We start from the raw sequence: 23,147 nt of genomic DNA on the forward strand, positions 1-23,147 counted from the left end.
ACTAGCACAAGGAAGCTGATTAAAAATTACGTTTCTATAATTTTTAAATTATTGCCAAGAATATTATGTTCTTTTTTCATTCTGAGGAATAATTTTGACGAATAGGTGTATTAACACCAAAAAGGAGTAGACTAGAACATCAGTTTTTAATATAAAAAAATTCTACTTATTAATTAGGCAAAACATTATGAATGAATGGCCTCTTCTTTTCTTATAAAATCTTAATAAAATGGATGGCGAGTACAAAATTGCTGGTAAGCTCTTAAGTACTCAATTAAAACGCGGATAAAATAATAGCGTTATTTCATCATGATTATAGGTATCGAGTATTTATATCCGTACAATTTTACAACAGTCACGCATTTAGTGGAGAGAATGCCGATTGAGCTCGAGTTGGGGATGATCGTTCAAAGCTCGGAGCTGCTTTCATTAACTTTCTTTAGCCTCCTCGACACAGATTCAATCGAACCCGGATCGAACTTCGTCTGTTGGTGTGCCCGTAACAATGCTCGTGGCAGTTTCGCAGTCTCACGCCACTCGGCATCTTTACGGTGGTAGCACCCGAGCCACGATCCTGGGGACGAAGGAAACGAAGTAAATCTGATACGTCAAGCAACTCGATTCCGCGCATTGGTAAACCGCGAAACTTTATTAGGTCAGGTGCCGCGGTGGTCGACGAGTTCCACGAGGTGGCTTTGCTCGGAGCCGGATTCGAGGGAAGCCGGCGTTTCCTTCCTCGGACTTCGGATCGAACGAAAAGGGAACGATGGGACAGCGGAGAGGAAGGACCTTAGATTGCGTACCGATTTGTCTGGAATCGATGAGGCGGTTCAACTGTTTTCGGCAACGGCGGGACTTCCATTCTCTGCTCTCGTTCTCTGGTGTGAATCTCGCCTGGGAGAAGGTAAAGCAGCGAGGGGATGGTATGAGTATCCGGTATTCCTGAGATCTGATCAACCTCTCCGGGGTGTAGCAGATAGGAGTGATGCATTCTTTCTTGACGTTGCGCTCGCTGCTGATTACAATCGCGGGTGGGCTGCTCTGCATATCGATAGGAATTATTTATTAATCGCACGTCTATCGTTCAGGTCTCGATGGGATCGACGTATGTTGTTAAGTCTTCGTGACGTCATATCGAGCAATTTACGAGTCTGACAAATGCAAATGAAAAATTGAAAAAAACTCGAGTCATTAAAGAGCATAGACTTATATAAGCTCTGTTTTTATAGCTGAACTAATATAGGTATATTTAGAACTCAAAGTGAAAGGAACTTAAAATATGTTTAATATATAAAACCGAGAAAGAAACTTCTACACTAAGAAAAAAATTGATCGTTTGACTAAATTAATTTAATTCGTCTTTATTTCTTTCATTAGAGAATGTATGTATTTAGTCAAATATAATATGTTTGACTTAAATACATATATTCTTCATTGAAAGAAATAAAGACAAATTTTTATAATTTAATTAATCAACAGTTTATATTTACCTTGATTAGCTAAAATGATTAAATTCAAACTAAAACACTTTCCTTTTCAAACTTCAATTAAAAACTTAACGCTAAATGTTTTCTGTAGAAGATTCTCCTTTTTATTTACAAAAACGATAAATCAAAATGTGTCTTCTGTAGAAGATATTATGACCTCTTTGAACATTTTAAGAACGACACAAGTGTTATTTGGCGGACGGACCGTGCAAGTAAATTTAGTTTACTTTTGATAGAGTAATCTTTATGTAACTTATTTATAGTAATTACTCAAAGATAACATTTTTTGAGTTGTGTCAATTTTCAGTTGCGTCAATAAAGAGAGCGATATAAGTCTGTGCTAAGAATTACGAAAATTAATATAAATTCATAAATTAATTTGCAGTAAAAGGATTGCGATAAAATGAGGAGTGTTTAGGTATATGTATCCTTGCGTGTGCAAGTGATATCGATCAGTCGTGCGAATCGGCTTCTTTACATTTATTTGCCCAGTTATCTAATTAACTGAGCAGTCTCTTGCGGCTTGATAATCGGATTGGATACAATTCGTATAATACGTCGACGGGCAAAAAGGGGAAGGAGAACAAGGAGAGAAAAAAACGCGCAAATGGAGATAAAAATCCACGTTTCGTTAGGTAGAAGTTCTAGAAATGTACCGCACGTAAAATGCAACCATGTTCGCGTACGGAGATTGTGTGCGCGTTGTAAATAAACTAAATTTCCGTCGAAAGGAAACATGAACGGGAAACTCGACGAGTGCAAAATTAAAGAGTACGCTACATCCAGGGTTTATTAATTTAACAACATCGATAGATCAATTTTGTAAGTATGTGAATAGCGGCAGCGGTATGTCCTCGCACAAGTAACACATTTCAACCAACGTAAGCAATTACTTTAGAAACGTTCTCGCGCTTGTTGCTTCTTATAAATATAAATTATTAAATTCAAATATTTATGAAATTATATTGTTTCACGGGATTATATACGAAACAAAATCATGCACAACGAGAAAAAGTAGAAAGCTCGTACAATTATCAAGATCATTTGAAGTTCAATTACCCAGACAAATTGCAAATATTAATACTTTGACTGTTGCACAAATTTTTATAATTGGTCTCTTAATGTCAGACTATATTATTTTACACCTAACTAAAAAAATAAATATAAATTGATATATGACTTAAAACTTAATGTTTTGCAAAATATCTATGGATATTTGTTCATAAAAGATACATGCGTAAAAATAACAAATATCATTCCTGCGTCGCGTATATCAATGTAAACAAACACATATTTATTCAATATATTCATTATTTATTTAATACTATATTCATTATATTCATATATTTATTGTCGCCTGTCTTTTTTCATATTAAACATAATTAATATTATTTATAATTCGCTGTAGCTACAAAATATATTTTCAGTAAAATATGCTTTTTAAATAAAATTTAGAGTTTTGCAGAATTCACAATGTACTATATACAATTAATGCAAAGTATTCTTGGTTCAAATGCAGATAGTAAATAGAAAATGTGTATGTATTTTAATTGATGTAGGGGCGCCTTGAATTCACGTAGGTGTGTTCCAATTATATACCTACATAGCAATTAAAGTATTAAATAGATTGCGTGTGTAAAACTTTTCCTAAATCAAAACTGACTTCAAAGAATCTCTTGAAAGACTACAATTTGGAAATAACTTAAGTCTCGAGACATTCTGCACTCGGAAAGAATGATTTTGCTGAAAGATCTGAAATTTTGTTAGACTATCAAAATAATTTTGAGAACTCAAATCGATTGCTAGAACATCAAAATCTTTCGCAGCATTGCTTATCATTTTTTAGATTCCAATACAATTATTATTTTGCGCAACAATATCGTTTTCAGATATATATGTCTCCTTCCCCCAACAAAATTTTAAATTCTTCAACAAAATCATTCTTTTCGTGTGTAATTAATCAATATAATCTCACACTCACCGTTTCCCTAGCATCCCTCTCGATCAGATCAATATCGAGGTCACTCTGAGTGAACGAGATTAGTTCGATTTTCTCACTGATTTCGCTTTCCTGTTCTTGCCACGACACATCCCGCGCGAAGCTGCAGCTATCCGAATCATCCGAGTCCATGCAAGAAAGAATCGACATGGACGATCCGAGCGATCGATGATCTCTAACGTGACGCGATTTAGATACTGCGATCTCCCGATCGTTCAACCACCAGCCAAAATTCTCCTCGCCGTTGGGTGACGACGAGTCGTACTTGGCGGCAGTGCCGTCTCTTCCGTCCAGATAAAACATCGCCCGGCAATTCCTGACGTTTTCCAATCGACGTGGGGCGCGTGCAGATTTTACCGCGCTGAAAATTCCGTCTGCAAGTAAGACGGATTGACATGTGGAAGAAATCGAGTTTCGCGGTAATTCCCGCAAACAGGAGCACCCGAAGCGCGTGTCTCGAGATTCGCGCACCGACGAATCCCGACACACGCAATCCCGACTTGCCGATAATAAATTCTACACGATTTCGATTTGTCAACAACGAGTTTCGCCGATAAATCCGCAGTCTGACGAGCTCTTCGAAAACTAAAGATAACGTAAAAATACCTCGCCATGTTACGCAACACATAAGTAATAATGTTATTGCGAGATATAATTGATAAAAAATATAACTTATATCAGAACTTATACGAGATCTCAATTTTACACAGAAAAAACGTTTTTGATGAAGTATCTAAAAATTGAGATAGATAAAAATCTGAAAATAATTTTGTTGGCTTCATGTAGGATTCTCAGCATGATGAATAATGCTGTAAAAACTTTTAACATTTTAACTATCAGTTTGAGCGTCTTCATAATTTTGATTGGAAAATAAAATTATTTTCAGATCGGCTAAATTTTTCAACGAAAATTTTAGATATTTCAGCAAAACCGTTTTTTTCTGTGTGTATTATATATACATAAAAAAAGACAAATAAAAAATGATTTATTAATAAAAAATATAAATTTTAACATTAGCTTTCGCGTAGCTATTTGCAGTCATTCGAGGAACAGCTGTAATGGGGAAATTGCAGACGAAGATAACACAGTTTTGTTCTTCCTTTATTATTAATTTTACCCGAGTTTTGTTCTGCTTTCTTGATAATTCTGGTCAAATGGGATTCACCAAAGACAGCAGCTCAAAATGTACAAACAGTACGAGCTATATAAAATTTGCGATGTGTTAATACGTCAAATATTAAACATTAAATCTTTTATGAATCGCGAAAAGCAAGTGACTCTATAAGCGTCTTTACAGATGGAAACTTGTACAGCACTCATCTATCTTCGTTTATCTAGCAATGTCACTTAAGTATGCATTTAGTGAATATGTACGTTGAACAAACGATGAAATTTTCATTTGAAATCTCACGCGCACCTCGTGTTCACCACGCGTCTACAAAATTCAGCAGCAGCCGATAAATTTAATTAGTGATACAATTACAAATTTTTTTCTTCTTTTAATTCTTCTTTTAAACACTCGATCCTTATTTCAATTAAGAAAAAAATATTATTTTAATATTAAACATTTAATTTAATATTATACAATAAAAAATTAATGATTTGTCGATACATTCATTTGTTAAATTAATTGTGATATAAATTTATCAATTATTTAATTTAAATTTTATTTAAATTATTTTATTTGACATTAATTAACACTAAACCTTTTTTCTTTGTTGCACTATTCGCGCAAGATATACGATATCACTGACTTTTATTACTTTTATTACACAAAGCGTATAATTAAAAAGAAAGAAAATATAAATTAATTTCTTTCATTTAAAGATAAATATAGTAAGTACGCAAAATAATCTCGTTGCAAAAAAAAACGCTCAATAACGGAACGTATCCCCACTAATTCCACCGATAGTAATATTTATTTACAAATTATATCTCTCACAGAAGAATGGATTTGCTGACATGTTAAAAAATTTAGTTAAAATCTAGATCTAAAAATAATTTTGTTGAATATCAAAATGATTATATAAAACGCTTAAGCGTTGATGACAATTCTGTAAAAAATTTTGACATTTTAGCAATTAATTTGAGCATTCTCTCTCTCTATTCTATATAATTATTTTAATATTCCAAACAAAATTATTTTCTTTGTATCTAAATTTTTAAATATCTACACAAAATCGTTTTTTTCATGCACGATTATTCGCAAGTGTAGAACCCGATATCCTCGTAATTACGTTTCTTAACAAGCCACATTAGGTTTGTTCTTCTTGTTTACACTTCGTACACTTTCGTGTAAAGTGTACACTTTAGCGTTCTTCTTGTCGGAAGTGACGTTGAGGTGTATGATTACACGCTGTTTGTCTTGAAAGTGTAATACACTTTAATGACGTATTTTACACTGGTTTTACACGTGCTTGAGAGGTGGTGTAAAATTGGTGTAACGTTACACTAATAGGTTAGGTTGCTAAGATTTGAATTTGGATTAGTAGTTCTTATTCCGAATTTAACGCTGAATTATGAAAAAAGCAAGTGTTTAAATGTTTAAGTCAAATTTTAAGAAGTTTTTCACTTTCACCAACTCTAAACATAAACAACATGCATAAGTAGCTGTTGTACGTACACTTTGGCGTTCTTCTTAAAAAGCTTACACTTTACACGACATTTCTTCCCCTCCCAAAAAGTGTAGTGTAAAAGTGTATGGTGTACATACACTTTACACTTCTCGTGTATCAAGAAGAACAAACCTACTGGCACTGACGATCGCGACTGACTAATCGACTGACAAATGGAGCCAGTTTGCGCATCAAGCTGTGTCCCGAAGATTTTTCATCTGGCCAGCACGTGATCGTGGTCACGCGAATGTGTACGTAATCCGATCGGCACAGGGTGATCAGATCGCCCGGGATAAGATCGTGTTTAATGAACCTCAATGACCATCACGCATCACATTTCGTTTCGCGATCGCGATCGGAACCGCTGCGCCGATTGACCGCTTAATGCGTCAACACGTCGGACGTCGACTGTCAGCGGCCACCTATTTCCTTGACCACCGGTCGTCATGGTGACTCTAATTTAATAATCCGTCATTTCCCGCTTTGTGTATCGCACCTTTATCGGAAGTACCAGGGAGTTCTATAATATACTGCAGCGAGCGCTCCCTACAGAGCCGGGTGTGGCGAGCGAGGCATTTGCCTCATGTAAACAATTTGAAGGGGGCGCAAATTGAAGTTAATAAAAAATTATTTAAGGTCATGATTGAGTCAAGAAAAAATATCAAATATAGGAATTCTTTCAATTGAAAATGAAATATGAAAAGGATATAGATTTTGATATAATAATTGATAATTTCGCATCTATCAAAACACGAAAAATATTATTGTGACTTTAATAATTATATTTCATTTGTAACATACATGTAAATTTGTATGACTATAACGTATAACACTCCTCTCTTGTGTAATTATATTAAATTAATATTAATATATACTATTAATTACTATTGATTAATATATATACTATTAATTACTATTTTAATTAATATTTCTTATTATATTTTATCTGTCATAAAGAAATTGTTTTACTAAGAGGCGCATTTTTTTATTTTCCTAGGGCGCCGAAATACTTAGTCCCGGCTTTGCTTCCCTATATTAAACTTTAGAAAACTGTAACTCAACGGAGAAAAGGAAGGCAAGCAAATACTGGTTTGACTCTTTTCTATTTATGATAGTGAAACAACATTAGCCAATCAATGAATTCTTAACAAAGAAAACCGTAATCAAAGTGTCCTTGTTTAGAAATTGAGACATCCTCACTCCTTAATGATTCGCTCCAGAATATTATAGGCCGCATATTTATATTATGCCGGTAATTATGAAAATGGTTTAAAAAATGAATTTCTTCCATATTTAATTACAACATAATTATATAAAATAAATTCATTATATTTCGATTTTTTATTTAGACTACTTTCATAATTACCGGGACATTTAAGATTGTCTTATACTTACACCCATAAGTACTCTCTTAAGTACAGTTTTAAGATGTAAACCAATCACAGGCCGGTATCATTATATTCAAGGCCGTCTTAAGTACAGTCTTAAGAATTCATGAACCAATCAGAGTCGTATTAGTATCTTAAGATATTATTTAAGACGATCTTGAAATAAGAACCGACTATGAATATCGGCCATAAATTGACACAGCGATGGTGGCTTGGCGGTAACGGCTGCATCAGCGAGTTCTGTTGCGATTTTTGCACTTCTTTCTTTTTTTTAGATTACTTCGATCGTATATTGTTCGCAAGTCTCCCTCTGTTTGTATCGACTTTGTGGCGAATTGTAAATAATTTCACGCCGCAAAAATTCTTCATGATACGTAAAAAATCGCGATTCGAATGATTTCTCGTGAAAATTTTCACACCTCTTCGAGCTCGTAGGTAAAACGTTGCGCCACGCACTTTAAAAAGCAGCGTAATGTTCCGTGAAATGACTCTTTTCGGACGCGGTGAATAGAGTGATGTATTTTCAATGAATTACGCGAAAATAGTTCACGTTTCGACTGAAGTAAAGAAACTTGATTGAGTTTGGATTAAACGAATTTAGTTTAGCAATTCGTCTTCCTTTGACGAGCTACACAGAAAGAACGTCAGAAAGATTTTGCTGAAATATTTAAAAATTTAGCTGGATACAGATCTGAAAATGGATCACAAAGCACACTTTGGGAATGCCTGTACTAAAATTTTAAACGAACAAGATCTTGTAATCGTTTCTGACTAAACAACTCTGCCATATTTTTGTAACGTATCAGTGGCTTGTCTTCTCTATCGACCGCTACTTTCTCATGCACTTTGACTAAAGGTAACACCACCACATAATAGCACACTCTTACTTAATTCATACGTACGTTGTGGACTTCAATTGATACAATTTACTTCATTTCTCTTGAACCTCTTCTTTCAGAAGCACCGATAACGATTCCAGCCTGACTTGTTTTCGCTCGTATATCGTGCCCCGAAATATCGCGCAGCGCACTTTTACTGATCCGGTATCATTATTTATTAATATTTTCAGTGTCATCGGAGGAGTAAAATGATAAGCGTGTACATGCGTGCGATCGCGATGATTCTCGCCGACTGACAGGGAATGACGTGTCCGCGGGCCGTTCTGTATTTGTGATAACTCGCTGACCCGTGTATTACTGTGATAATTTCAGCCACGCTGAGTATTGACTATTGATTCGTTTGTATGTGTTCATGTATAAATACAATCGCGCATCGTCACGATGTTGCTAAACAGGCAGAAGCAGAAACTCGTAAAGCGCCCGCGTGCACGCAAATAGCACGATCAAAATTGCGCGGCGAAATAATTCGCGGGAGAGAATCCAATGACGGAAAAAACTCCTCGAAAGTTTTAGTAAAAAGAAAAAGAAGAAGTCTCTTTGCAGACATCAGGGAGAAATCAAGTTTTAAAGATTCTCTAAAAATGTCGCAGAAAAGTTTTTTCGAAAGAGAAATCTTCAAACTTCTTCCATTGAGGTTTCGAAAGCTCTCAATCATATAAAAATATGAAATTCTTAGTTCGAATTTAGAACGACAAAATAGTTGTTTTTTCCTCAAATCCATTATTTCCTTGTGTTAGAAATTATTTCTGATAGAAACTTAAAGACAGGCGATAAAATATTTCGCTTATCATTTGTTGTTCCAAATTCTACCTAATTGTAAGATTTGTCACGAAATCGAGTTACACTTGTTACATTTATACTATTTTGATCATAAGTATAAAGCACTTCTAAAAATTATAAATTGTTTTATATATAACAAAAAATAAATTTAAAAAAAGTTTTACTAAAAAATTAATAATATTAATCTTTATAACAATTTTAATTGCTAGTTTTCCTTTTATTATGGCTAGTACTAGTTTGAAGGAATAAATTGAAGATGTTTTATAAATATTTATGATCAAGACTACACTAGTTTACATATATGTGTATCGCAGAAATATAATTAACGATTAATGATGATCATTTTAATAATATCTCTGATTATAAAGTGTTAAGGATATATCATGCTTTTACATCGATAGAAGATTGAGTCTGTATCTGTTCAAATTCTCTCAGAAGATATTCGAGAGAGTAAACATCTCTCTTAAACGTTGAATTATCCGGATTAGCTGTCACAAATGCAATTTTCCCTCGAAACGCGAGCAAACCTCAAACGGTACTCGCAGCCAAACATCAGGGTGTACATACCGTTATCACGCTGATTAATTGCTTTGCTCAAGCTGATTAATTAATTAACTTCAGGCAATGAACACGTAAAATGTAAATATTCGGTTATTATATAATTCGCTCCGAATATTAATTCAATCAATGAGTGTAAAACATTTGTAAACGTTCACTCATTGATTTTATCTTTTGTTCTCGAAAGGATGTGATAAGCACAGTATCATTTTTTCTCTGATATTATCCACTGATCGGTAATCTTTTGACAATCAAATATCTCTTTCATGTACCAAAAAGAAACGGTATTAATATAAAAATACCAAAAAGTTTTTGATATTCACGATAATGTCGTTATAATCGTTAAGTGGAACATTTTACCGTCACTTATCACGCAAAAAATAGGCAAGTCGAGAGACTCCTAAGTGTAAAAAGTCAAAATTCTATTTCAAGTATATTGACATTACAAGTACCGAATAGTCGTTATTGATCGTTTCTATTTCTAGATTAATTTCTTACGTAAAAGAGAGGCATTTTTTAGAAAAAAATTTTTTTAGTTCTTTAAATAATTATGCCCTTTATACTGATAAAATGTATTTGTTTTTCGTTACTTTTTTACTTCCGTAATGATTTATTCGTTCGATCCTTTTAGTGAGTAAGAAACGTTTAAAGCCAGTGGCTCAAGAGCGTCATCAGCAATTCTTTGAAAGGAACCGAGTAGATTAAAAAAATATTTGAAAAGTATATTACATCATTTACTAACATGCGTTTACTTACACAAAAAAAAATATTAAATTTTAATAAATATTTGTTTGAATGGTTCTAAGTAAATTTACTTAGAATATTTATCTACTTAGAACTATTCAAACAAATTTACTGTAAATAAATATTTACTTAATACTATTTAAAGAAATATGTGTTAAGATTTAGTAATTTTTTTCAGTGTAGTATGACGTTTAATCACTATTATTATTGATTATAACTTACTGATATGCCTTCCACGAGATATGCTTTTTATAAAATTTTTAATTTGTTTTTTTTAAATGTGAAAATGAAGTCGATCGATGGATTGAGCTTTTCAATCTCCGGATATAAATCTAATTGAAAGTATCTGGTCAATCATGAAGATAAAGCTTCGAAAAACACAAATATTTACTTTGAAGCAGTTATTTTAGTATATTCGGAAGATTTAAATGTTTTCCCCCAAAAATTCTGACCGAAAATCTCGTGAAAAGGATCAATTCGATAAGCTATAATTAATAATTATGGTAATAGAACATTATACTAAATAAATACATTATAATACATGTAACGTACTTTGAAAATATAACTTTAATTTTAAATAATCAATTTAAATATAAACTTTAATTTTTAATATAATTAATTTCTTTGAATTGTTCACGACGTTCTTGTATCACACTTGAAAAAGAGTCTAGTAGCATTAACAGGAATTTTAGTGGAAAATATATGGACAAATCAAAATTTTTATAGTTAAGTCTATTATAATTCTAGTTGAGCTAAACAGGTCCAATCGTGATGATCAAAATTCTGATATATGAATCCGCTGATTCGTTCATTTTGAACCAGAAATTTTTCTCAGTGCACTGACTGTACTTCTAGTGTTAACGCATTTATTTTATTGTATCTATGAGTGTGACAAATCGGATACCTAGAAAAATCACATATTATATCGATAGAAAAATATGCACGTCGCATCTTCTTGAAAGAGAAGCTCGCCGATAACACAACGTGACGTAGCGCGACGGCTGCGGCGCGCCTGCAAGTATCGCGAATCGTAGATTGTCCTGAGAAATAAACTGTTTTCCGATCAGTCAGCCTGTGGTCTAGGGGTACGATTAAAAGGGTACTGATCCGTAGGCACGTGTGTGTAAAGTATTCGAGACTACATGCTGATTTTCATTTTTTCCCAGAGATTTTTATAATCAAAGTTCAACTAGCTCCGAGGATGGACAGGTGTCAAAAGAGGCGATTTTTTGGGAAGCTTTTGGCACGAATATTAATCAGGATGACGTGGACAGACCTTGATCGAGGGAGAAAAATGATCGTGCATCGTCGATAACGTTATCGCAGCGGCGTACGTCGTTGCGCTCGCTATCAGGTGTAACGGACGCACGTGCATGCCTCCGCGGTTGAGGCATGCGAGCGCGATTGCCGGGCCTGCATCGTGACGCGGCCCGAACAATTATCCGGAAAAATGACACTAAAAGTTAGGGACGATGGTTTTTTAAATCAGTTTTTCCTTATCCGTGGACCGCGCACTACACGATGTACAAAAATTATAGTAAGGAAAGATGCAGATTTATTGCAGTTTTTTTCCGAATTTTTAATCTGTCCATTTGCCTACTGAGGATGATCCAAATTCAAGCCAAAGCGTTTGGTTAGTTAACTCTTGCGACTTTGTATACATTATTAGATATTAAAAAAGCAATGGTAATTCAATTTCTTGAGTTAAATAGCATTTTGCTGCTGTACACGAAATTAGCAAAGTAAAAGCATAGAAGAAATATTTTTAATGATTAAATATAGTAATAATATTATCATGTCGTAACAGAATATACATGTATTTAAAGTAGTGTTAGATATGAAAGAAGCAATGTTAACCCAATCTCTTGGCTTAAATAACATTTTGTTATTTTTAGCTTTCATGTGTGTCAAAATATGAATCGATCCATTTCTGTTAGTTTTCGAGTAAATAATATTTACATTAATGTGTACGTTTAATAAATAATAAATTAAATTTGAATCAAATTTAATATATTTTCTTCAGTTAATTTATTTAACTCTATTATTTCAGATAAATTAATGACATATTAAGTGGCTACCTATTATAGAAATGAAGAAAAATAAATCAAATTGATATAATTGAAATATTGTTATAATTTGACATTATAAATTTAACAGTGTATGTCGTTTAATTGTTAAAGTTTTTTTATTATCAGAACTACATATTTTGTTTACCGCGTTGATTTTCAACGAGATTCTTAAATTGTAATTAGTTTGTTGAATTATCGGGAGTCTCCTTATTAATGTCTTTTTTACATTATATTTTTAAATTATGAAAGAGCGATTCACACATTCAAATGAAAATTTTTATTTATAAAATGTACGAGCGGTAACGCGAACGATCTGTCTCGTGTTAACCTTTAAAATTTGCTCGAATCGCGTAAAACAAAGTCGCAAGGATAAATATGGACCGAAATTCATTTATAAAGCCTGTGTTTGCGAAGTATCTTTTTTCCGATGAAGTAAAATTGAAATGGCTATAAATTCGCGACTATTTTTGGAAACCAAATTCATATTTTACGATTCTCATTATACCATGGGATAAGTATAATCAAATATTTGCTCCAACATTTATTACAGGCTCCCGCGGTGGCGTATTTCAAATTAGTTCGGAGCTATTCGAATTCGAGGTCTGTTGATTTTCCACGTTTAGAAGACTAGAATCGCTTTGTGCATAAACGCGCGTTTACCTCGTGATCCCGATTACGCTAATCTCGCTTTATCGAACAGGAAGATCGCGTCAAGTTTTTGCGATAAGTGAATTAGATCGGTTGTGTATCGTCATGCGAGAAACTGCGAGTTTCGCGATTGAAACGAGAGGACGGGAGACGAAGGATCGAGTGTCATTGAATTACAATGGCAAAGGATTGGAGTTCGACGACGTGGTTGGATAATAACATCATCCATCGCACGATACAATGTTTAGGATTGCTTTAGCGAATTATACTCCTCTTGATAATCCAATCACTAGATAGCTCACGATCATTTCAATGTGATTGTGCAACGTGGAAGGTTATCTGAGATATATATATATTATATATATGTATATATATATATATATTTGGTGTACAAGCATGACTTTACGGATTTTTAATAGATGGCGGTATAGTCATACTGCTGCATTATTTAAAGTTGGCAATACATGTACTTGAAAGGTGTATACGCAGCTTTAAAACGTAGTACATTTCATTTGATTAAAGTGTAAACAACTATTATTTTTATCGCACTGAAAATGTCAAATTTTGTACCGGAAAAACGCCATTTGCGGGAAGTTTTATTTCATTATCTTTTTCTAAAGAAAAGTGCAGCTGAAAGTCATCGTTTACCTTTGGAAGCTTACAAAGAACATGTTCTATCGATAAGCATGTGTGAAAAATGGTTTAAACGATTCAAAAGCAATGATTTGGATTTGGATGATAAAAAGCATAGGAAGCCACCGAAAAAATTCGAAGATGCATGTCAAACGTTTGAAACTATCACTGGTGAATGGTACCGACTACAATTTAATACGTTTGAACCTGTGAAAGAAAAACGACCGGAATGGGAGAATAAACATGACAAGATAATTTTACAGGATGACAACGCCAGACCACGTGTTCATGAATCCGTCAAAAATTATCTAGAAAGAGTGAACTGGAAGATTCTACCTCACCCGCCGTATTCATCAGACATTGCTCCCTCAGATTACTATTTATTCCGGTTCATGGCGTCGACCCTTTCTGGAGAGCGATTCAGATCTTATGAAGAAATCAAAAATTGGCTTGATAAATGGATCGCTTCAAAACATCCAGACTTCTACCAGCGTGGAATCCGTTTATTGCCTGAAAGGTGGGCCAAGGTTGTGGCTTTCAATGGAGCATACTTTGAATAAAGTAAGAATGATTTACGTTATGTCAAATCAATGCGTTTTTTTAATAAAAAAATCCGTAGTCGTAAAGTCATACTTGTACACCTAATATATAAAACATGTGTTATAATAATATTAGATATAAAAATATACGTGGGAGATTATATTCATGAGAATAAAAGTCCCCGTTTGACTTGAACCCTCCACGTAAAAAAAATGTAGTGATATGTAGAATGCTTAATTCTAAACATTTTCAGGCGTAGATCAACAAAGCTAGATATTTATCATGTAATTTGTCGGTAGACCCGTTTTTTTTTCAACTGACTTTATTGCACGGTTCTTTCTCTTCTCTATTTCTTTTCATGTTGAATATAAAAGAGATGTTGAAAAGTAACCCTGAATGTTTCCAAATTTTTTGAAAGCTTAGAACAGTAAAAAAAATTGGACAAAAAAACCCAGATTGCAGACTGAAGGAATAAAAATATGAAACAGAGGATTAATTATAAATTAAATTATATTATAATTATAACATATATAAATATCACGTAATTGCTGAAGTTTTATTTTTTATGCGAGTATCTCGTTTCATGCTCATCATCTTCTTGTTTTGTTAAGACTAATCTTGTTCGAATATACGTAGTGAATTCATTATTATTATGTTTAATTAAACACAGTTTACATGATTAGCGTGCTATTCTGGAAGACATTTTTTTACAACATCAATTGAGAGAATAATTATGCCCTCTAAAACGGGAAATCTTGTATTATACAAATTATATTATTCTACGTATGCAATTAACTGTAGCATTTGTGTAAATCCTCCATTTCTCGACGAAAGTCACGATGCAAACGGAAACGAGAAATTCCTCATGCGTTTTCTATCAAAACAGATTCCACGTTTTTGTCGTTATGCCAACATTGCGCTACGACTTTTCGCGCTCCCCATTCTTACTTGCTATGAATAAAGGAGAACGTTAAAAAAAGAATTGATTTTTTTATCAAAGGTGTAATAAAAGAAATACTGTTTTTTTTTTATAAATTTTGACCACCTGAATACAAAATACTTGAAAATTGAGCAAGAATACTGAAATTTGAAGGATCCTTAAAAAAGGATTGACTTTTGCTGAAAAAAGTGTAAGTAAAAGAAATACTGCTTTTGTAGATTTTGAAAATTCAGTACAAATATAATATATTTATTTAAATTTCAATGTTCTTGCTTAATTTTCGAGATGTTCCCTAAACGCCACGAACTTTTAAATAACTTTACCGTATCTGGGAGGGCAAAATCTACAAAAATCCTATTTTTTTAACACCTTTTTGAGTAAAAATCGATTCTTTTTTAACATTCTCCTTTCTATCACGGAAATGAGAATTTTCGGAAAGAGTTCGATCAAATTGCACATGCAGATCCGTCGAGAGATACGGAGATCAAACGTTAAACGCTCGTAGTGGTCTATGATTATAGTCAAAGGTAAAAAGTGCGACTTTATTTCTGATATATCAGAGACAAATGAAAAAGATAAACTCAAGCCATTAATTTATCTCGTATGTCTTCGCATAAATAAAGAGAATAAGATTTCTATCGACGGGGGTGGAAAGCGAAGTAGCGGAGGCTCAAACGACAAAGACGCAAGATGTGGAAAACATTCCGGATCTCCCCCAGGCTTTCTAAGTAAATCATTCCCGTGAAAGTCACGTTCTCGTCGAGCGAAGGGATACGACAGCCGGGTATGTCACATAACCCGCAGACGTCAGTGCGATGTAAAAATTTTAACAGGAGTCCCAAGGCTCCAACTCGTCTTCTTCTTATATTTTTCTCTTTCTAGGAAATGTGCAAGGAACAAATGCCCCGTCAAGCCCCATCCTGGGGTTGCATCTCCATTCCTACGCACCGCGAAAATTCGCGTTTCACGGCGTCGTCGTCGTGGTGCGCATACCCGCGCTCGAAATGCCGAAATTCGAACAGGTTGCGGCGCACGCGTGGCAAGATGGCCGTACGGGGGTAAGTCGTAACGGTGGTATCGGTGCGGGGTTGGCGCGACGGGGGTTGTTCGTTCGTTCGTTCGTTCGTTCGTTCGTTCGTTCGTTCGTCGGTGGCGACGGCGGATCGATAGCGACGCGACGGTAGTGCGCGAACACCGTGAGCGACGGTCGGCGGTCGTCGCCGTCGTCGTCGTCGTCGTCGTCGACACCGTCGTCGTAGTCATCATTTTAGCTCTCTGCGAGTGCTGGAGTCGCGCGCGTCTCGAGTGCTGGACCCTGTCGAGCGTCGGCCGAATGCCAATTACGTACGTGCTACCGCGGGACGTGCGTCGTCGGCGGTATAGCTGTACCGTCTGACCCGGTCCGCGATCCGGTGGGTTCCGATCTGGTTACTCCAGTTCACCGGCTTTCGGCTTCATCATCCCCGAGAGACGACGACGCGCGGCGCGTGCGAGGTGAACGCGCTTTATAGATCTCGCGTCGCGGCGATTGATTCACGCGGGTTATGCATCGCGGCGCGGGTGCGGCGGTGAGTACGCGGAGCGGGAAGCAGCAGCCGGTCGTCGCACTCGTGTCGGCTGGTGAGGAGGCGCGCTGAGACGCGCCGGACATGTCGGCGATGTCCTGGGGCACGGCCGCGGGCCGCCGGTTCGCGGCGCCACGTCGCCGAGGGACGTCCGCCGCCCTGCTGATCGTCGTTCTCGCTCTGCTGACGGCCACCGTCGCCGGTGAGAAGAGCAAGAAATGTGAGTAGAGGACAATGGGGACCGAATAACTTTTTGTCCCAGTAATGGAACACGTCGCCTACGGAGCCCTCAACGTGTGGCTCGTTTTTATTCGGCGCGATTCCGCGCGGCTGTCACGTGGCGGTTCAGACGCTTTAAACGTCATATGCGTGCGGATTGGCGTGTCGATCACGTTAAAGGCTACGTAGTCGCACGTAGAGGACTCCGCGAAACACGTCGGACTTGTCACGTGCGAACGAGATTTTCGGCACTTTAAGTTGTTTATCGATTTCTCGTATATAGGACACCCTGAAATGTTCAAACTGTCCGAACTGTCTGTTTGATTGCTCTATTTATGAATGGTTTAGAATATATTGCTCTTAAAATTTCACCATGCGAGAAATTTGTGTAGAACACACAGATTGGATAAATAGTTAATCTGTTCTTGCAAATAACGTATGCAAATAATAAAATTGATGCTCGAATTTATGACGTGTAATATGCATTATATACTTGAAAATTACGTATTAATTGTGTTAATGTTTATTAATCGAAATGATAGATCGGTCAGAGTTAAGAATTTTCGAATATTATTTCACATGCTTTGAATAAAAGTTTCCAATGTAATCTTTGCTCCTTTTACAATTTATGATACAATTTATAATTTACAGTACAATTTATAATTCTGTACAATTTTTAATTTATAAAACTAGAAAAAGATGAATAGTTAGAGATGAATCAAAATTAAAATTAAGACATTTCTGACAATGCAAGTTAACTTTAATTTTGGTTTAATTTGTTCTTTATCTTTTTTTAAATTTACTTTTCTATTTGTCTTTTTCTAATTCTTATAGAACTGGAAGATAAAAAATAAGTTAAACCGAAATTGAAATTAATATACACTGATAGAAACAGACATAAATGTATCTTGAAATCTTTAAAGGTAAACTTTATATGTGCACGCACGTGTCGTATAAGAACACACTTTCGGAAGAGTGAATTTCATGCTCTTGCACGCAGAGTCTTCCCACTAGTTGTGGGACCTCAAAGTTTTTGGTGGGCGTCTTTCATTCAGTTCGCGACTAGTAACGGTAGTACGCGCGTAGTACGCGTGTAGTATGTTTACTACGTTTGCGTAGTAAACCTCCTCCCCCTGCTGTTCCCGCCTCTGGCGCGCGCTCGACGGAAAAGAATGAACGCGACAGCATTGGTCTCGTCGATCCCAATCGACCATCTCGTTCTACGATCGAAATCGTTGTTCGATACAAACGTCGGTGAAACGGCGTGTAAGAAAACCGTAGGAACGCGAGGGAAATTACACCTGGGAGGCTGCAATCCTATTTCTTGCGAGGAAACGATCGTTTCTCCGTGGCAGGTACTTTACGAGATATATTGTTGATTAGAGAGTCTACTGGTACGCTGAAAAATTGAAGGTCTTTCTTCGGAACACATAATTAAATCTGCAACGAAAACTGAATCGATTCGGAATAAAAAAACTATAAAAAATTATATTAGAGAGATAATTATCTTTCGATTACTAATGAAAGAGTAAATCATGCACGTCTTATTATTTCTATGTGCGATTTAAGCTATTCCTTTTTATTTTACATGTTCCGAATATGAATGATATATTTTACATATTTATTTATTAGAAAGTCCTGCGCATAATAGAAGAAATATTAGGAATAAGATTAAATATTAAATATTAGAGAAATAAAAAAATTAGGAGCAGAGATACAAGATATAATATGTCATATATAATATTATATATATCTTGATTACGTTTAATGTGTTTGCTTCTAATTTTTTTATTTCTTTAATATTTAATATTTATTCTTGTCTCTAATATTTCTTTCAGTGTGCATAAGACTTTATAAATAATATTTAAGAAACTCTCATGAAAATTGTACTCTCTACTTTTAGAGTAAATCTCACTCTTAAAAAATGAAAACTAAGCCACTCTATTTCAAGATTGGCTCAATTTACGTTCTTTAAAGTGAAATTTCACTTCAAAGAATTAAGAGAGTGTGGGGTAAAAAATTTTCAATTTTTTATAAAAAAGATAAAGTAACTTTATTATTACTCTTTGTTTTATAGCTCTTTGCATTATACGTAAGTAATCGTGTTGCATAAATAAGAAAAGTTGCAGCATTATTTACAATAACAGGAATATACGATTCTTTTAAAAATCCATTAATAATCGATTTTGCTCCGTGAGCAGCTTATTACAATGCTTTTCCTTTTTAAATCTATCGAAGATCTCGCCTGTTAAGTGCTCGGGGAATAAAATACAATGATTAAACGTGCGTTTATCGTCTACCAAAGCCTGAATGAGAAACTTAGAAATACTTGATCCGGGAGGTCCCAGGAAAAAAGTTAAATTAACCCCAACTTTAATCGAAGCGGTATAATCGACGGCGCACGTAGAATCTTATCTTTTTGATGAAATTGCCTCGTTATCTCAACTTCGTGAATGCAAAGGCTCGGCTCGCAGATCCAGTTAAAGAGAACAGCACGCCGTTAACCTCCGTTAGACACGCTCATTAACACGGCACACGAATTTGTGCCATTTTTGCTGTTAACAAACATTGAGTCTCAATTGCCCATTCAGACCCATTAAAAAAATGTCATACTTTCAAAAAAAAATTTTAATTCTTGCACGGAAAGAACGATTTTCCTAAGTATCTAAAAATTTAACTATTATAGATACAGATCTAAAAATAATTTTATTAAACAAGCAAAATAAATGTAGAACGTTCAAGCATAACGAGTAATGCTGCAAAAAATTTTGATATTCTAGCAAACAACAAGTGTTTTACATGAAGGCGTGCCGAAGCAGAATGTGGATTGCCTTTTTTCAAATTTTCAGGAGAAAGAGAGAACTTATTTTTTTAACAATATTGTTTTTTTAAACTATCACTTAAAAAATTACCATAAAAATATGAACAAGCAAGTCTCTGTAAAAATTTGTAAGTAATTCTACTATCAAAAAAAGTTGAGTTAAAATTGTCTAAATATCAATTTTTAGTCCAAATAAAAATACCAATTGCAACAATGGACTTGCAACGTTTTGAATTACACTGTCTATTTTTTCCGCTTGTAGTAGAGTGTTTCCACGTCAAATATTAATATGATGGAACACAGCACTTACAACCCATTCATACACTGAAAAAAAAGAAATTTTAATAAATATTTGTTTGAATAGTAAATATTTACACTAATACAAATATTTACTAATATTTATAATTAAATATTTACTATATAAACATATAATTATTAATTGGTACAAGAACTATTAATTTGATTTAAGTATCATTATTTTATTAAGCAAATATTTATTTACTGTAAATAAATGTTTAATTAGTATTTAAACAAATATTTATAACAATTTAGTAACGTTTTTTTAGTGTACAATAAAACGCATTTTTACAATTTTGGCAACTTACATTTTGCTGTGTGACACGCTTGAATTATTTTTATGGTTTAATAAAATTATTTTCACAAATTCATATATTCAGAAGTTTTTAGATACTTTAGTTAATCATTCATGCAAGAATTTAGAGAAAACCTTCATTTCAATCTCCACATTACATTCATCTCACATGAAGATTTTATTACGTACATCGCGATTTTGCATAGTAGAGTTTAGGAAATTAAAGCCCTGAAGTTCCACGACGCACAAGTCAAATTAGTATTTCGCTAATTTACTTACGTCGAGTTTCATTGTGCGCAAGAAATTCAAGGAACAGTGATACTGAGTTTGGCATTGAAAGTTTATGATATTCCTCTCGGAATGGGCTCTCTCTTACATTTTATACTCTTACATACTCTTTTTTCTTTATTTTTATTCATTATCAGTTGCGCGAGATACTTAATTGCGCGTGTATCTGTGTACAATCCACAGTGTTTTATTATACACGCGCACACATCCTCACGTAACTTCTGTCTGTTTTTGCCGATTATCCAATCGGCTCTTGGATGTTCTTGTCGACCCTTGTCCTCCCATTTTTCCTAGAGAAGGTGAAGTTTTTGTTAATTTCCGCTTCTAGTCGCAAGGGATACCTGTCTTCCCTCCCTTTCCGAGACATAATAAACTTCTCCTTTCTCTCCGCTTCGTCTTACACGTTTCATGGTCCGCACAATGTATTTCCGTTACGCGAAATCCCCCGCGAAAACAACCATTCTTGTCCGCTCGTGGACGAAGTAATAAAAAAACGTAATAAAAGACCCCTTCCATTATCCCCGGCATTACTCGTTAGACTTTGGCGATGTAGGCCGTTCGAAATATCGGTGTCTTTCTCACTTTTACTGCCTCCCGTATCTCTTCAAGATTTTTTTTTCATCCTCGTAACGTTTCCCCTTCGTTAAATTTTTTCAGCTCGTTCCAGCCTCGCTCAGCTTTATGGCGGACATTAATGCACGTTTAGCTTCGACAAATTGGAACACAGGGTGATTCCAGTAAGAATTACAATACGATAATAAGCTGCGCGTTGATCGTCCTTGTCGTTGTAATGTCGAGCGAAATTCATTGGCGGATTCAGACATTTGTAGGCCATTGGCTCTCTGCAAGTGAAATTTTTTTTTAAATCAAATATGAAAAAATAGAATATTAAATTATTATTTAAAATTATATTGACAAATGTAGAATAATATAATAAAATCCATATTTTTTATATTTATAATAATTCCTTAAATTAAAAAATATTTTTAGGATATCAAAATTGAGATTAAGCGTTTCAGAAATATTAAAAATATATATATTTTACTATAAATAATATATTAAATGTGCAGTATCTTTTGAGACCGTAATGTAAATACATCATGAATCTAAAGGCCCTAAATGATCAAACTGGATCTTTAATGCTTAAATAAATAAAAAATTCTGTATGAATTTATATACTCATATCCATAATCCTGCAAACTACACGCCGAATTTAATTTCCAATATTTTTCGCGATAAAATTATTTACAGGTTTGATGTTTATCGGCATCAGATTATCAAGCTCTTTCTAAGATCTGAATAACCTATGAGTATATTATTATAATAAATTGCTTGTCAATGTAATTTGTAATATTACTCTACTTCTGTTAAGATTGCATTTTGACCGTTTAGGGCCTTTATTTCTGTGCTTTGTCTACTATAAATATTTTTAAAAAAGAGGAGATTTCAAGGGAAGGTTATGGCCTCCATGGTTTTGTCCGTGGATCCGTTAGTGGTGGAACTTCCATCACGCTTCGACGCGCGTTTCCGCGACGAAATTATCGTGACGTCGCCGCGGGCCGGTCTGGCGAAGTATCGGCATGCGAAAATTGCGGTAATCACGCCGGAGTTACCGGGAACAACGTTAATTGTTTGCACCGGCGGCAGCCAGGTCGGGATTACACCCACGCCTGGTAACACGGGTCGAGAACGCGGCACCGGCCGATAAACGGAGCTAATTATGCGACAGACGAATTAGCTCGGGCGGCGTGCCGCGTTTCGACAGCAGCCGCGAATAGATCGACCCCGATCGATTGATCCGCGAACTCAAATAATCCGAATGCGAACGCGGTGATCATTAGCGCCTGATTGCGTTGCTTATAAAAGTCATCTATGCCTGAACGACATTTCCGGATGGACGTGACAAAAATGCGCGTTTAATTTTCGCTTTTTTTTTTGTTAATGTAACATTTTTTTCGTCTCGACGAATGTCGAAAAATGAAAAGCCGCAATTCCCCCATCAGGACAGAAGGCCGAATTAATAAAGCGTGGAGAGAACCGTCGGATCGTATTTTCGCAAAACGGGACCAACTAACGATATTTTCGTTTATGATGGTGATTCTGTTTCGTTGTTTGACACAATATGTGATGCAGATGCACAACTTCATATTCGCGAACTCGCTTTGTACGTATATTTTTTTATTTTTAGGAAATATTGCTCCCGCATCTAAAAATCCATATATTCCAGGAATATATTGTGAAATATATATAACAATATTTCAACGCGTGTGTTGCTCTTCCGTAGGCAAATTTTCCATTCGTACCACCGCGGCAGTATCGATTTTATTTTTTATTATGGACAGTTCCAAGGGAATAGCTTTCC

General features: G+C 35.0%; 1 protein-coding gene across 4 annotated transcripts in view; it reads right to left on the bottom strand.

Moving 5' to 3' along the window:
- LOC108729301 (uncharacterized) overlaps window positions 1-23,147 on the bottom strand; it is a 70,313-nt gene that overhangs the window by 2,831 nt on the left and 44,335 nt on the right. Inside the window, exons 1-3 of one of the 4 annotated variants that reach the window (XM_018458365.1) lie at window positions 8,392-8,602; window positions 3,469-3,860; window positions 804-1,041 (exon numbers count right to left, since the gene is read on the bottom strand). In XM_018458365.1, coding sequence (XP_018313867.1) covers window positions 804-1,041; window positions 3,469-3,789 — 559 coding nt within the window. In that variant the 5' untranslated portion in view covers window positions 3,790-3,860; window positions 8,392-8,602. Of the gene's footprint in view, window positions 1-803; window positions 1,042-3,468; window positions 3,861-5,723; window positions 6,026-7,496; window positions 7,585-8,391; window positions 8,603-23,147 lie in introns of those variants that run through there. The other 3 variants (XM_018458364.1, XM_018458363.1, XM_018458367.1) reach the window with 3 other exon arrangements.

The sequence above is a fragment of the Mycetomoellerius zeteki genome, unplaced genomic scaffold, assembly GCF_001594055.1.
Source record: "Mycetomoellerius zeteki isolate Tzet28-1 unplaced genomic scaffold, Tzet1.0 scaffold72, whole genome shotgun sequence".
Taxonomy (NCBI): domain Eukaryota; kingdom Metazoa; phylum Arthropoda; class Insecta; order Hymenoptera; family Formicidae; genus Mycetomoellerius; species Mycetomoellerius zeteki.